This window comes from Diceros bicornis, chromosome 4 (assembly GCF_020826845.1).
Source record: "Diceros bicornis minor isolate mBicDic1 chromosome 4, mDicBic1.mat.cur, whole genome shotgun sequence".
NCBI classification, from domain to species: Eukaryota; Metazoa; Chordata; class Mammalia; order Perissodactyla; family Rhinocerotidae; genus Diceros; species Diceros bicornis.
Window position 1 is genome coordinate 68,232,239 of NC_080743.1, and position 16,022 is coordinate 68,248,260.

General features: G+C 46.9%; 1 protein-coding gene and 1 pseudogene across 11 annotated transcripts in view; both read left to right on the plus strand.

The window, feature by feature from the left end:
• Positions 1 to 16,022, plus strand: part of LOC131404689 (low affinity immunoglobulin gamma Fc region receptor II-b-like) — a 139,333-nt gene that overhangs the window by 39,251 nt on the left and 84,060 nt on the right. For 6 of the 11 annotated variants that reach the window (XM_058539659.1, XM_058539663.1, XM_058539665.1 and 3 more), the window contains exons 5-6: positions 1,944 to 2,201; positions 5,618 to 5,872. The exons of 1 other annotated variant lie outside the window; for it this stretch is intronic. In XM_058539659.1, coding sequence (XP_058395642.1) covers positions 1,944 to 2,201; positions 5,618 to 5,872 — 513 coding nt within the window. Of the gene's footprint in view, positions 1 to 972; positions 1,134 to 1,577; positions 1,599 to 1,943; positions 2,202 to 5,617; positions 5,873 to 16,022 lie in introns of those variants that run through there. 4 more of the 11 variants (XM_058539668.1, XM_058539673.1, XM_058539664.1 and 1 more) reach the window with 4 other exon arrangements.
• On the plus strand, positions 10,817 to 12,747 carry LOC131404692 (heat shock 70 kDa protein 6-like; annotated as a pseudogene).

Genomic DNA, 16,022 nt, shown 5'->3' on the forward strand with positions numbered 1-16,022 from the left:
CATCCTAATGCGTGTGAGGTGATATCTCATTGTGGTTTTGATTGGCATTTCTTTAATGATTAGTGATGGTCAGTATGTTTTCATACACTTGTTTGCTATTTGTATATCTTCTTTGGAGAAATGCCTGCTTAAGTCTTTTGCCCATTTTTAAATTGGGTTGTTTGTTTTTGTGTTTGTTATTGAGTTGTAGAAGTTCTTTGTGCTTTTGGGACATTAACCTCTTATCAGGTATATGACTTGCAAATATTTTATCCCATCCCATAGGTTATCTTTTCACTCTGTTGACTGATGTGCAGAAGTTTTTCAGTTTGATATAATTCCATTTGTCTATTTTTGCCATTGTTGCCTCCTTAGACTGACTTTTAACCACTGTGACCATTTTATCATGTTGCTGAACCCAGGCATACTACACAGCCACCTGCACAGAATATATAACATTGGAAATAACTTCACGGCTTTCTTACGAAAATTGTTTCTTGCACGTTAAAACTTTCTTTTCTGTTAGGAGGGCCGGGGGTGAAGGGCAGGTGAAGGGACGACAGTCTTGCCTGTGGTGTACTTAGAGACTTCCTTGGGTTGAGTATTTCCGGAAGGGAACTACTCTATTTTGTTGTGGTTGTTTAGCAATAATTCTTAGTGGTTGCAGATTTAAATAGGCTTCTTCATATTGTCTGGGTTGAAATTTATTTAAAACTTTCTGTACACAAGCCAGAAAGGCAGCACAGGGAGTGTGGTGGGAAGGGCACCGGAGAACTGAGAACTCAAGACAAGGGCTCCATTCTCGGTTCTGCTTCCTGGTGTTTCCTCTCATCAATTTCTGCACCAGCAGAAGAACCCTACCTAGGGTTTCACAGGGACAAAACAAGGTAATATAGGAAAGAGAGATTTGTCTGTAAGGCAGACTCAGCTTCTAGTTCGATTTGTTATTTATGGATTTGGAGAAATGGAGTCTGCTGACAGATGACACCGTTTGAGAGGATGAAGCAATTTCCTTCCTCTTCTCTAAGTTCATCTTCTAAACCCCACTGAACTCAAGCCCAGCTCTGGGGTGACTATGGAGATCCAGACATTTCTGAATGTACATCCTGGTAACCTGTGGCTGCTTCAACCACTGATAGTTTTGCTGCTGCTGGGTGAGTGAAGGTCATTCTGGAATAGGGTAATTTCAGTCACTTCTGTGAGGACTCCAGGGATCAGTGTGGTGAGGAGCAGGCCTGGGACCTGGAAGCTGGGGACAGATTGAAAGGCGACAGAGAACCCTGAATTCTTACCATTCCACTGGTTCCTAAGGTCAGAATTCAGAGGTACTTTCACAGTCCCTGCACCACACATTCATGTTTTCTTTGTAGCCATGTGGAGAGACAGGGATGAGATGAGGAGGACATGAGAAATGAGTAGTCTTATAAGAGTACTGGAAACTGGAAATAGAGTAAGTAGAAACAGGCTCTTGAGATGGGCCCTGGGGAAAGAAGGAGCCCAAGATGGCCTCCCCTTGCCCCTCTCCACACACCTACAACTACATTTGCTCTCCTCATCTTCTCCTGCTCTACACTGATCCACTCTCTTCTCTTTCACAGCTTCTGCACGCAGGGGAGCTGGTGAGTTTGCTCTTTGTTTCCTTGGGTTTATGGCATTATAGTCTCACAATGTGAGGCTATATTTACCATGTAGGGAAATATCTGTTCCACCAAGAACCAGGCTTGGGTTCGGCATGGGTGGTTCCCCCATTTTCGTGGGACCTGGGATTTGATTCTTGGTAGGATTCCCACTGGATCCACCAAAGACCTAAAGGGAATGAGGCTGCTACAAGTACACCTACCTTTAATTGAGGCCACAATAAAGGGGAGACTCTCTGGCCCCTGATGTGTCCTGTGAACTCCTTTGGAATCCATGGTCCCTCCAAGGTTACTTATTCCCATCCCTTTCTGCTCTCTGCCCCTCAGCACATCTCCCAAAGGCTGTGGTGAGCCTTGAGCCCCCGTGGATCAATGTGCTCCGGGAGGATACCGTGACTCTGAAGTGCCAGGGGGCCCACACCCCTGGGAACGACTACACCCAATGGTTCCATAATGGGAGCTCCATCACAACCCAAGTCCAGCCCAGCTACAGCTTTAAGGCCACACACAACGACAGCGGAGACTACAAGTGCCAGACGGGCCAGACCAGCTTCAGCGACCCTGTGCATCTGGATGTGGTCTCTGGTCAGTGGAGGAAGGTCCGGGGAGGATCTGGGAGGACAAGGAGAGATGATATCTGTTGACATGGCAGACGTTTTTAAGAAACGGGGGTGGCTTGTTTACTGAGAAGCATCGCTGTGAGTTGTTTGAAGTAGTTTTTGCCCTCTCATTTCCCTTTTCACCAACGCCCTTTGCTTGGTGTGTTTGGTAATGGAACAGATTACATTATGTTCATCACCCAAGGACTAATTGGGTGGAAGTTCCTAAGAGAGTCCTCAGAATATGTTATGCTGTTTGGCCTCAGTCCTGATTGAGTAGGAAGGTTACAAAGCCACAAACAAGCAGCCGGGGGTGAGAGAAGCAGAAGGAAATTTCTGCTCCATAAAACCATTCTACTCTCATGGCAGTGTGGTAAAACTCAGGGCTTGAAGGTAACCAGACTACAAAGGCCCTAAGCTGGGAGCGTGCCTGGCAGGCATGAGTAGGTTGTTCTGCCCAGGGTGCAGGAGGCCAGAGGGAGCTATGGAATCTGGAAGATGAGGTCAGAGGGGAGGAGGACGGGCAGGGGTAGATCATGTGGAAGCTATTAGTCTGGTATGATGACTTTAAATTTTATTCCTGAATGAGATGAGAATTCATTAGATGGTTTTAATTAAAGCAGTCACATGATGGGACCTAGGTTTATGTATATATCTGACAGTGTTCAGTTGAATAGATTCTGTAGAAAAATGCTCCTAGACACTGTATTACCTGCCTCCCATGTCTGAAAATATGAGCAATTTTTACTGTAATTGACTTCAACTGCACCTTGGTGTATAAACCCTGAAGATGGTCACATGTAAGCTTTCAGTGTTTTATGTTTAACATTGGGAGGATGATATTTTTTGTAGTCTTTTAAGGTCCCTGTGCAAGAGATCCTGATGGTGGAGTCACTTTCTGTTGATGGTCCTCAAAGGAAAGGGAAATAAATATTGACTCAACCTCAAAAACTTCACCACAGCTACCCATCTCTTCTCTTTGTGCATTGCCACCTCAGAAACAGTTGGTTGTACTTCTGAGTTGTCCTACAAAAATGTTAAAATATACATTTAAGAAAACTTAGATCTGAAATGTCATTAGAGGGAAACCACCTAGCCCCATCCTCCATTGTACAAAGAAATTAAGCCCATGAGACCTAACAGCCCAGAAGTAAATGGTGGAGCCAAAGTCAGAATCCTGACTTCAGATTTCTGTCTCATGTTGTCTCAACAACGGTACCTTGCCTTTTGTATACAGGATACTGTTTTCTTAAATGAGTTTTCATTTAAATAGCATATACTAAATTCTAGAATTTATTATTATAATAAAGCAAGCAATTTCATCTTCTTCTCTAGGAAGTTTATTGAAACAATCTTTTTTTTTATTGCAGTAACATTAGTTTATAACACTATATAAAGTTCAGGTGTACATCTTTATACTTCTATTTCTGTATAGATTACATTATGTTCACCACCCAAAGACTAATTACAATCCATCACCACACACATGTGCCTAATCATCTCTTTCGCCCTCCTCCCTCCCTCTTCCCCTCTGGTGACCACCAATCCAACCTCAGTCTGTATGTGTTTGTTTGTTGTTGTTTTCATCTTCTACTTATGAGTGAGATCATACGGTATTTGACCTTTTCCCTCTGACTTGTTTCGCTGAGCATAATACCCTCAATGTCCCTCCATGTTGTCACATATGGCTGGATTTCATCTTTTCTTATGGCTTAGTAGTATTCCATTGTGTATATATACCACATCTTCCTTATCCATTCGTCCCTTGATGGGCACTTAGGTTGCTTCGAAGTCTTGGCTATTGTGAATAATGCTGCAGTGAACACAGGGATGCATGTATCTTTACACATTTGTGTTTTCACCTTCTTTGAAAACCCAGCAGTGGAATAGCTGGATCGTATGGTAGTTCTATTCTTAATTTTTTGAAGAATCTCCATACTGTTTTCCCTAGTGGCTGCCCCAGCTTGCTCTCCCACCAGCGGTGTATGAGACTTCCCTTCTCTCCACATCCTCTCCAACACTTGTTGTTTCCTGTGTTGTTAGTTATAGCCATGCTGACAGGGCATGAGGTGATATCTCATTGTTTTGATTTGTATTTCTCTGATAGTTAATGATGTTGAACATCTTTTCATGAGCCTGTTGGCCATCTGTATATCTTCTTTGGAGAAATGTCTGTTTAGGTCTTTTGCCCATTTTTTCATTGGGTTGTTAGTTTTTTTGATGTTGAGATGTATGAGTTCTTTACATATTTTGGAGATTAACCCCTTATCAGACATATGGTTTAGAAATATCTTCTCCTAATTGTTACGTTGTCTTTTCATTTCGTTGACGGTTTCCTTTGCTGTGCAGAAGCTTTTTAGTTTGACGTTGTCCCATTTCTTTATTTTTTCTATTGTTTCCCTTGCCCAGTCAGACATGGTGCTTGAAAATAAGTTGCTAAGACCGATGTTGAACAACGTACTGTTTTTTCTGGAAGTTTCTCGGTTTCAGGTCTTACATTCAAGCCTTAATCCATTTTGAGTTAATTTTTGTGTATGAGGTAAGATAATGATCTACTTTCCTTTTTTTGCATGTGGCTGTCCTGTTTCCCCAACATCATTTATTGAAGAGACTTACCTTTCTCCATTGTATGTTCTTGGCTCCCTTGATGAAAATGAGCTGTCCATAGACGTGTGGGTTTGAAACATTCTTTATAGACTTGTCCTCCAAGGTAGCCAAACTCTGGAATCTGAATACCCTGCCATGAACGAAGTGAGGGGATGGTTGGGAGTGGGAACGTTTGTAAGCAGGGAGGAAGACGTGATGTTAAGTTAAAAAGCTTTGTTCGTGCTCCTCTTGTTCAGAGTCACAACTGAATACTGAATTCACAAGGTCACACATTTTCATTTCTTTTGTGGATGGAAATTCCATTCAGGGTGGGTGAGGCATTATTAAAGCTCCATTTTGTTGCTAATATGGAGAATGGCTCCCCACCCTCACTTCCCAAAACTTGTGGAAAAGTTGCCATTAAATTAGGAATCCCCAGACCACAAATGCTGTATCCACACAAACTGAGGGTTTCAGGTGCTGTTCAGTAACCCCTACCGGTTACTGAAATGCCCTCATTTCGTTACTCCAGTATAGTGTTTTTAATGTCTCAAAATCACCCCAACCCCTGGTCCAGGGAGTGGTGTTCCTGCCATTCATCTTTGGAACTTCTGAAAACTGTCCTTCAGAGGTCCCACAGATAATGCCTTATTTTGCCTGCAAGAGAATGCTCACACCTGCCGTGAAGCATCTTCAATTCCTCTGCTCCACATCTTTTCAAAAATACTCAAATGAGTAATGTAGCCCCAAGCATGAGGCACCAAGGGCCTTGATATCCAGCCTTAGAACTTTTCCTTCCCATGTTGTGTCTTTCAGACTGGTTGCTGCTCCAGACCACTCGCCTGGTGTTCCGGGAGGGTGAGCCCATCCACCTGAGGTGCCACAGCTGGAGAAGCAAGCCTCTGTACAAGGTCACATTCTACCAGAATGGAAAACACCAGACATTTTCTCATCTGAATTCCAGCTTCTCCATCAGACAAGCAAAACTCAGTCATAGTGGCGAGTACCACTGCACGGGAGTTATAGGGGAAATGCTGCAAGCGTCACAGCATGTCAACATCACTGTCCAAGGTGAGAACCGAGGCTGTTCAAGGGGCTTTCGGCCTTGGAAGGATGGGTAGGGAGAGGATTACTGATCTTTTTTGGACTTCAGTACCTGTCTTCTCCTAAGTGGGCCTCATTGATGTCAACAGGAACCCTGAAAGTCCTAGCTTGACCTGATTGCTGTGTGGATGTGTAGCTCTGTTCCAGCTCATTCCTCGGGGATTATAGAAAGGGGTGTCATTCACTTGAAGTTTTAACTCTCAGGAGACAGAGTCATCCCCCCAAATCCGTCCACCAGACATAACCACCCTCCCTCTTTTCCACCTCATTCAAACCACTCCACTTTGTCATATGTCCCTCTCGTCTCTAGGATTCTGGGGCTTCTCGTGCCTCCCTACTAACACTCTCAGCCTAGCCTCAAAGGTAAGCTGGGGGCAGCCATGTTGGCATGAGAGTCTCTCTGCACATGCAACGAACTGGGCTTCCATCTGTTCTTGAGAAATTGCGCATTGTGAAATCCATATCCTGCCCTTTCAGGAGGCATCACAAGCTATTTATGCCAGACTAGCACTGGTCAGTGAATACCGCCCATCCTGGGCTCAGAGAGGGTGGCGAGTGACCATCTGTTGATGTGGTCTGTGGATGCCCTAGTTCAATGTTTCCCAAAGGCTGTTCCCCAGTCTCATGACTCTTTGAGAGGCTTTTCAGAATGAACAATTCTGTGGACAAATTAATGCAGAACATGCTGCATATTCTGTTCCTCTCCTTTCATCTTCATAATGCACATTAAACACTTCCAGAAGTCCTATTGTAAAAAAAAACTTTTAAAGTAAGTTTTATGAGGCATTTGCCAAACCTAGGTGACCACAAAACCTTTTTCCTCTATAACTTCTACTAATGTCCCTTAGAACAGATGTGTCCAAGGTCACCCTTTGGGTAGTGCTGATCCAGAGATTTATTTGGGAAGGCAGAGAGATGAAGAGATCCTATGAAGACTTCCTAGGCTATCTGTCTGCGCTTGGCCTTGGCCTTAGCTCCTGGCTTGGGTGACTTCACAAAGGCTCCCCAACAGGGCCCTGACTGTGTATTCCAAATTTCTGCCGTAACAATTCTCAATCTTCTCATCCCTGTGCCTCTCTGGCAGCTCTATTCGTCTTTCGGCCTTGGTATCAAATCACCTTCTGCCTGGTGATGGCACTCCTGTTTGCAGTGGACACAGAGCTATATTTTTCCATGCAGACAGACCTTTGAAGCTCTAAGGGAGACTGGAGGAACTACAAAGTCAGATGGAGCCAGGCCCCTCAGGACAAATGACCCCTCATCCCATGGTGTGACAGCAGCATCTCTTCAGGCCCTACATTTTCTCCTCCCCCAACCGCTATCCGACAGCATCCTGGGCTAAGGAGCCTCCAACCACCCTTTAGTCTCCAGGGAAAAGAAGGACCTGTGATCTCCAGAGTTAAATTCCAACAGGCCCCACACTCACCGACTTCCTGAGGTCAAGGCTCTACAAGGACTCACAGCAAACACTCACACTGTTTTATAGACCCTAGACAGAGACTCCTCAAATATACAAAACTCAGTGAATCCTGCTTCTACTTTCAAAATAAATCCAGCAATCTGACCCCATCTCAGTACTCTACTATTAGCACCTTGGTCCAAGCTACCATCGTCTCTCACTTGGGTTACTGCAATAGCTTCCTGATTGGTTTCCCTACACTCACCCTTGCCACCCTACAGTCTGTTGTCACCACAACAGCCAAAGTGATCTTTCAAAAATGTCTGTGGTATCTGTCACTTCTCTGCTCAAGCCATGCAATAGCCCCTTGCGATTAAGAGTAAAGCTAAAGCCTTTGCAATGTTCTACAAGGAGCTACATGATCTTGCTCCTCACTGCCTCTCTGACCTCATCTACTGCTCTTCCTTGCTTCAATCAACACACCAATTATACTTCTGCCCAGGGCTTATGTTAGTTCCTGTTTCTGGAATGCTCTGTCTTACAGATCTCCACATCAAGCTCCATCATGGTCTTGACTCAAATGTCACCTTATCAGTGAGGTCTCCTTCATCATTCAGTATAACTCCAGTCTCCCACGGACCCCTAATGCCCCTCTCCTGCTTTATGTTTCCTCATTGTACTTATTACCTACTGATGTATCATATGCTGACTTGTTTAATTGTTTATTGTCTCACTATCCCAACTCCCATCAGAATGTGAGCTCCAGGACAGCAGGGCCTTTGTCTATTTTCTTCACTAACGTATACTTAGAGTCTGGGTCACTGTCCGGGACATGAAAAAGCACTCAGTAATTTGTGGAATGAGCAAATTCTTGAGCATTTGAAATCAGAGAATTTTAAACCTAGAAAGTCCTTAGAAATGATGTGGTCCAGTCTCCTCATTTTAAAATTGAATAAGCTGTGGCCCAGATGGGTGAAATGACTTGTTAAGGATATACAGGCCGTTGGTGTCACAGACCTTTACATAAACAGGTTTGGATCACACTGTATGTTTGTTCTACAACTTGCTTTTTGTACTCAGTGTTGAGTCATCAGCATCCCTCCACTTCACAATGTCTGTTTAAGTTATCACTTTAGTATCTGTTCTACTTTTAAAGATACTCAAACTAAGCTACTAAACATAAATGGATACATGTAAGCGTGTGGATAAAGTTAGCACTGCATACATAAACTCCTCTGTACTTGAACCTCTCTGAATTCAAAAGTAAAGAGAATGCCATTGGAAGAAGGCCTGTGTGAGGCTGTGGTGAATGTGCAGGCACAGAGGTGCTTGCTTTCGGGCTTTACCTGGAACTCTTGGGGCTGGGTGGGAAGGTGGGGTTTTGAGGCCGCTGAGGGCCAGGAGAGAAGGTTGGAGGAGCTTGGACAAGGCAGTCCCTCAACAGACCAGGGCACAGACCCCAGGCCAGGCCGCCTTTTCCCTTCTGAGGTGAGGACCCTTCTCTTGCAGGTTCTTGACCAAAATGTCTGGACTCTCACATCCAGGCCTAGACTCTGAGAGTGAATGAGTTTAGAGCTGAAGCTTCTCTTCCTCCTGGAGTTATGACATAGGTTCCTTCTTTTTGAGGATGGTTTGATTTTCCACTGTGGAAGTCATTCATTGCACACTTCTTCAAACATTCCCTTTTTTCCTCGGACTGATCACCTTCCCGGCATAGCTGGATCTCTGTCCCAGAAGACTTTGCCAGCTCTTTCTCACTGGCACACTGGCAGAGGGTTGAACAAGAAATCCAGTCCAGAAGGTGGACTGACCTCTGCATCCTGACTTCCTCCTCCCTCTTCAAAGGCCCCGAGAACTTTCCAAAGGATTCTGAGCCATTTGAGGAGAAAAGAGCCACTTACCAAGCAAGGGTTTACAGTTTCTCTTTTTAAAAATTAGTTTCCCTTGAAGGAGGCAAATAACAATATATTACATACAATACACTACTAAAGTTTAACATTAGAAAGTATGACGTTCCCCATAGACACCGTCCTCGGTGGTACAGCGGTGAGTATCCCCGCTGTCAGCGGGGAGACAGGAGGCTCCTCTTTCCTCCATTTGCACCCCCAGGTCTCCGAAAAGGCTCCTCCTTTTGGCTTCTCAGTACAAGTCCACGCCAAGTAGAAACACTAGAAAACTCCAATAGGTTGTTCTGGATTAAAGAAAGTGAGACATGGCTAAGATTCAATTCGTAAGGCCGCAGGACTGACGGGAACTAGGGTGGCTTTGCTGACCAATGGAGTCCCCTAGCCCTCAGGCTCGCAGAGCATGGGATGGCCTGTGGGCTGCAGGAGTTTACACCCCACCTGAGCCCTGGCCTCAGAGGAAAACGCACACTGTGCTTTCCAATCTGCCTTTGGGTACCATGCTCCTCGGGAATATGAGCGATAGGCATCGACAACAGGAGTGACATTCCACCACAGTTCATCTGCATCCTCCTTCCCCGTGTGCTGGGTTCTCTCCAGGGTGGGGCGGCGAGATCACCCCCGAGTCTGCCCGCCACAGCGCCAGGTCTCGTCTCCCTTCAAGAAAGCGACTTCGTAGAGGATGGGGAGCCAAATCAAAAGAACCTAGCCTTCAGCTAACTGGTTTCGTTTACTTCAGTGTTGTAAGTGCTGCAATAGAAAAAAAAAATTAAAATGACTATTTGGAAGGAAAAGATCACGCAACATTAGGCTAATAATCGAACCAAGGCCTGCAGGGTGTGAGATGGGAACCCTACCGCTGAACCACCAATGAGACCGACAAACAGGACTTCCCGGGGCTCTCTCATCGCTGTCCCTAGCTTCATTCCGCAACCAGAATTAGGCCGCCCATCTGTGACAATTGCGAAAATACTGCTTTTATGTTTCAAGACAAAAAAATGTTAAGACAAAAAAAATAACTATTTAAACTCCCGGCTTGGAGACCACGGCTCTATTCGCACGGTAACATACTTCCAGCTTTTCCCGAGCCTCCGGACTCAGGCCGGCTGTCTTCAGCCAACAGGGGGAGAACTTGTTCTCTTGGGAAGTTAGGCCTTCACTGGCTTCTGCGGTAACCGACGGCCCCTAGAACCAGCCAGGAGAAGCTGCAACTTTCTCCGCAGCTCCGAGTCAGGGGCGGATGGGGTCGGCGCAGCCAACCCGCGCCCCGCTCCGCGCCCCGCCTCGCACGGCCGGAGCCGCGCGAACCTGCTCCCCGACTCAGCGCGCCGCCCGCCCGGCTGAGGCCGCCCGCGCGGGCGGGGTGGGCGGCTCTGGGCTCTCGGCGAAAGCGCCGGCAGGTTCGCGGCCGCGCGGGCGGGCGGAGGCGGGTCCCCGGCAAGTGGCTAAAAGGCTCGTGGACGCGGAGCCGGGCAGAGCCGAGCTGGGCTTGCAGGAGAGAAGGCGAGCGGAGAGCGGCGCAGCTGAGCGCACCTCGACGGTCGAGCAGCATCAAGTGCCGCAGTCTCGAGTATCTGACTGGTCCCCAGGAGCGAGAGAGCCGCAGCCATGTCGTCCCCGAGGGAAGTGACGATAGGCATCGACCTGGGCACCACGTACTCATGCGTGGGCGTGTTCTAGCACGGCCACGTGGACATCTTCGCCAATGACCAGGGCATCCGCACGAGGTCCAGCTACGTGGCCTTCACCGACACCGAGCGGCTGGTCGGAGATGCGGCCAAGAGCCAGGCGGCGCTGAACCCGCACCACACCGTGTTCCACTCCAAGCGGCTGATCGGGCGCAAGTCTGCGGACGCGACTGTGCAGGCGGACGTGAAGCACCGGCCCTTCCAGGTGGTGAGCGAGGGCGGCAAGCCCAAGGTGCGCGTGTCCTACCGCGGGGAGGACAAGGCGTTCTACCCCGAGGAGACCTCGTCCATGGTGCTGAGCAAGATGAAGGAGACGGCCAAGGCGTACCTGTGCCAGGCGGTGAGGCACGCTGTGATCACGGTGCCCGCCTACTGCAACGACTCGCAGCGCCAGGCTACCAAGGACGCGGGTGCCATCGCGGGGCTCAACGTGCTGAGGCTCATCAACGAGCCCACAGCGGCCGCCATCGCCTATGGGCTGGGCCGGCGGGGCGCCGGAGAGCGCCGCGTGCTCATTCTCGACCCGAGCGGAGGCACCTTCGACGTGTCGGTCCTCACTATTGACGCCGGTCTCTTTGAGGTGAAGGCCACGACTGGAGACATCCACTTGGGTGGAGAGGACTTTGACGACCGGCTGGTGCACCACTTCACAGAGGAGTTCCGACGGAAGCACGGGAAGGACCTGCGCGGGAGCAAGCGGGCCACGTGCGGGCTTCGCACAGCCTGTGAGCGCGCCAAGCGCACCCTGTCCTCCAGCGCCCGGGCCACTCTGGAGATCGATTCCCTGTTCGAGGGCGTGGACTTCTACACGTCCATCACTCGAGCCCGCTTTGAGGAACTGTGTTCAGACCTTTTCCGCAGCACCCTGGAGCCAGTGAAGAAGGCCCTGCGGGACGCCAAGCTGGACAAGGCCCACATTCACGACGTTGTTCTAGTGGGCGGCTTTACTCGCGTTCCCAAGGTGCAGAAGCTGCTGCAGGACTTCTCCAACGGCAGGGAGCTGAGCAAGAGCATCAACCCGGATGAGGCAGTGGCCTATGGGGCTGCGATGCAGGCAGCAGTGTTGATGGGGGACAAGTGTGAGAAAGTGCAGGATCTCCTGCTGCTGGACGTGGCTCCGCTGTCCCTGGGGCTGGAGACAGCAGGTGGAGTGATGACCACGTCGATCCAGAGGAATGCCACCATCCCTACCAAGCAGACCCGGACTTTCGCCACCAATTCGGACAACCAGCCTGGGGTCCTGATCCAGGTGTATGAGGGTGAGAGGGCCGTGACCAGGGACAACAACCTGCTGGGGCGCTTTGAGCTCAGTGGCATCCCACCTGCCCCTCGTGGGGTCCCCCAGATTGAGGTGAACTTTGATATTGATGCCAGTGGCATCCTGAGTGTGGCGGCCACCTATAGGAGCACAGACAAGGCCAACAAGATCACCATCACCAATGACAAGGGCCGGCTGAGCAAGGAAGAGGTGGAGACGATGGTTCGTGAGGCTGAGCAGTACAAGGCTGAGGACGAGGCCCAGAGGGACAGAGTGGCTGCCAAAAACTCCCTGGAGGCTCATGTCTTCCATGTGAAGAGCTCCTTGCAAGAGGAAAGCCTTAGGGACAAGATTCTTGAAGAGGACAGGAGCAAAGTACAAGACAAATGTCAGGAAGTCCTTGGCTGGCTGGAGTCCAATCAGTTGGCAGGGAAACAGGAGTATGAGCATCAGAAGAGGGAGCTGGAGCAAATCTGTGGCCCGGTCTTCTCCAGGCTCTATGGGGGGCCTGGTGTCCCTGGGGGTAGCAGTTGTGGAGCTCAAGCCCGCCAGAGAGCCCCCAGTACTGGGCCGTCATTGAACAGGTCGACTGAATGGCCCCTCCTGACAAGTCAGCTCTGACTGTAAGGGCTGGGCTTCTGGGCCCCCTAGACTTCTGTGACCCTGCCCTGTCACTTCAGGAATGGGAGTGGAGGGGAATCTTCCCCCCGAACGGGGTGCTTTCTTCTCAGTATGTTTTATAAGTGAGGTCTTTGTCCTTTGACATTTTTTTAATCCTCTTCTCTCACATTAAACAAGCAGAACTAATTATTATTCACATGTGTGTGGCATGTTGATATTGCTATTACCTATATTTTGTGTATTTTGTTACTTGCGTGTACAGATTTTGTTATGTGAAGTATAGATCTAAGTAAACTTTTAAAGCTCCTTGTTAGTTTCTTTCCAACCAATTAAGTGCATGAAGGGGCGAGGCTTTCAGAAGCAGAAAATGCTGGTGGGTGTCTGAAGGAGGGATGTGAAGAAAATTCACAAGGCTGTGTGAGATTTCTATTGGCAAAAACAGGGTAAGGGGAAGAGTTTGAGGCAGGCGCATTGAACAGTAAGGAAATGTGAGGGCTCATAGGAGAACTGTGACTTGTGCTGTCAGCTTTACTAGGAAGCTGTTTCTTCTTCTCCAAGCCCTTTATCCTGTGATGTCTGTCCACTCCACATCTCTAGTTAATATGCAAAGTCAATCTCTAATTAGCAAACCACAACTGATATTGCCTTTGGTATTTATCTAGAACACTCTCCCATTTATCTGTAATCTGCCTCTCAAAATATCAAGTCCTCCTGATGATCTGTCAGGAAGAATTCTCTGACCTTGGCACTTGCTGCCCTCTCCTGAACACAATGCTTAATTTGCCCTTTAAATCCATGAAACTCCTGCCATAGACATTTTTGCTAATCAGCATACCAAAACCCATTCATCCATCCTGATCCCGTTGCAACCATTTCTGTTGGGCTGGCCTGCTTGGTTTTGCTACTAGGGGAGGAGCACTAAACAGATGCTATTGTACTCAAAATTCAGTCAATCAATGGCAACACTGATGTTGTTCTGTGAGTTACAGAGAGCACCTTAGTGCCAGTTACTTTGATGGTTTTCTAGGTAAATATCATCTTGATTGTGCTCAATGGTGGTAAACTTCAGGGACTAAATTGTTGTATCATTTATCAGTTGTTGTGGATGCAGTAATGCTCTTTAAAGTTCTGGCCTGCAAGGACGCCCTCGTCGCATGTCCTGATGAAAGAAAATATAAAACACCTAATCTTTGGGGGAATATTTCTTTCCCAAAATATCATTTTAATGAAGTTGGCACTGAAAATTCTTTTTGACAGTTATTAGATAGAAGAATCAGTAATTGAGGCCACTCAGTTTAGAGTTAGGGTAATAAAGTCTGATGCTCAATAAATGTGCCATTTACACAACTCAGCCAAAATCAGTGTTATGCATCTATTAGGATCTCTGCCCTAGGGAAACTTTCAATCTGATGATCTCATTCTTGAATTATGGAAGGACAAATAACTGAGGCAATTAGAGAAACAGACATAGCCTGTAAGTCTTGAGTGGGAAGTGCAGATGAGTGAATGCAGGCAGTGAGGTATAATGGGACCCAGAGTTCAGCACTGGAGAGAGGTATGTCCTGGGTGAACTCACAGCCATTGTCTGGGCTGTGGTTTCCTCATTTATAAAATGAAGGGATTGGACTTCAGCATTCTATTCGTGTGATTCGATAAATGAATCTTCTGCCCTTACATTCTGGTGTTGGCAACTTGAATCACCTGTCACCAGCTGTCACATTTCACACTTTTTTTGCAAAGCAGAAACCTACCACACAATTTATCATAAATTCAAGTTTCGAAACAAGATTCAGACACGTCAGTACCCTTGCATCCAGAGTGAATGAGAATGTTCTGGTGGTTATTTAAGTGATGCTAATTTGAACCACCAAGATCCAAACTGTAGCAGTAACAATTTCATTATAATAAGTAATAAATGCAGCTACCCTGGTTCAGGCCTCCGTCTTCTCTTGCCTGGGTTACTGCAATAGCCTCTTCACTTGTCTCCCTGCTTCCACCCTCAACACCCTACAGTCTATTTGCAACACAGCATTTCAGAATGATCCTTTTAAAACGTAAGTCAGATCACGTCACTCCTATGCTCAAAATCCTTCCGTGGTTCCCCACTTTATTCAGAGTAAAAAGCTAACGATTTCACAATGCTTGCATGTGATCTGGTCTCCCTTGTTCCCTCTGACCTCATCATTTACTACTCTGTCCCTTACTCAGTTCCACTCCTCCAAACAATTCCTTGAATATTCCAGACATAAAGCAGTTTCAATCTGTTAAAAAAGAAGACAACAGGCCCAAAACGGAGTTGCTTATGCTAAGCCTCCAGTCACTAAACCGAGGCTTAATTACAGTTTTGGCTCTTTCAGAAATGGAATCTTAAACCAGTCAGTCAGGAATCACTTGATCAGCACTTGTCAGGTAATCTGCCTGATAGACCCCTGCCATCCCCTAAAGGAAAGGAACACTGCATTTACCAATCTGCTTCTTTGCCTGGTATAACTTCCTTGTGCCTGCTTCTTCTGGTTTTAAAAGTCTTTCATTTAGTACAGCTCCTTGGAGCTCCTTTCTGTCTGCTAGATTGGATACTGCCTGATTCAAATCGATATTTGTTCAGATAAACTCTTAAAATGTTTAATATGCCTCAGTTTGTCTTTTAACACATCCCTTGCCTGACTATTCCATCTGTTTGGAATGTTCTTTTGCTAGATATGCACTAGCCCAGTTCCTCTCATCTTTCAAATCTTTGCTCAAATGTCACCTTCTCACCATATGTAAACTTGCAATCCACCCCCAACTTCAAATCCCCTTCCCTTGCTCGTTTTTCCCCCATACTCCTTATATGATGCTATATACTCTACTTATTTAATAGGTTTGCTTTTTATTTTATATCTCTCCCCAATAGAGTGGAAGATCCCTGAATTCAGGGATTTTGTCTGTTTTATTCATGAATGCGTCTCAGGTGTCTAGAACAGTCTAGCACATAGTAAGCGCCTAGTAAATATTTGATGAATGAATGAAAATCTGTTGTTTGCTTGCTCTGAGGCTTTTACCCCGGCAATACTCACAGTTATATCTGAGGACACCCCTCTGAGGCTTTTTTTGTATTTTGCCGTTCTAATGAGTCAGAAAAATGTATAATCACAGGAAAAATAATTATGCGCAATGTATAATGAAAAAATATACTCTTGCCCACAGACAAACAATCATGCTCAGACACGTTTCAGCTCTCCTGCCTCAGAGAGAGTTCCCTGACTGT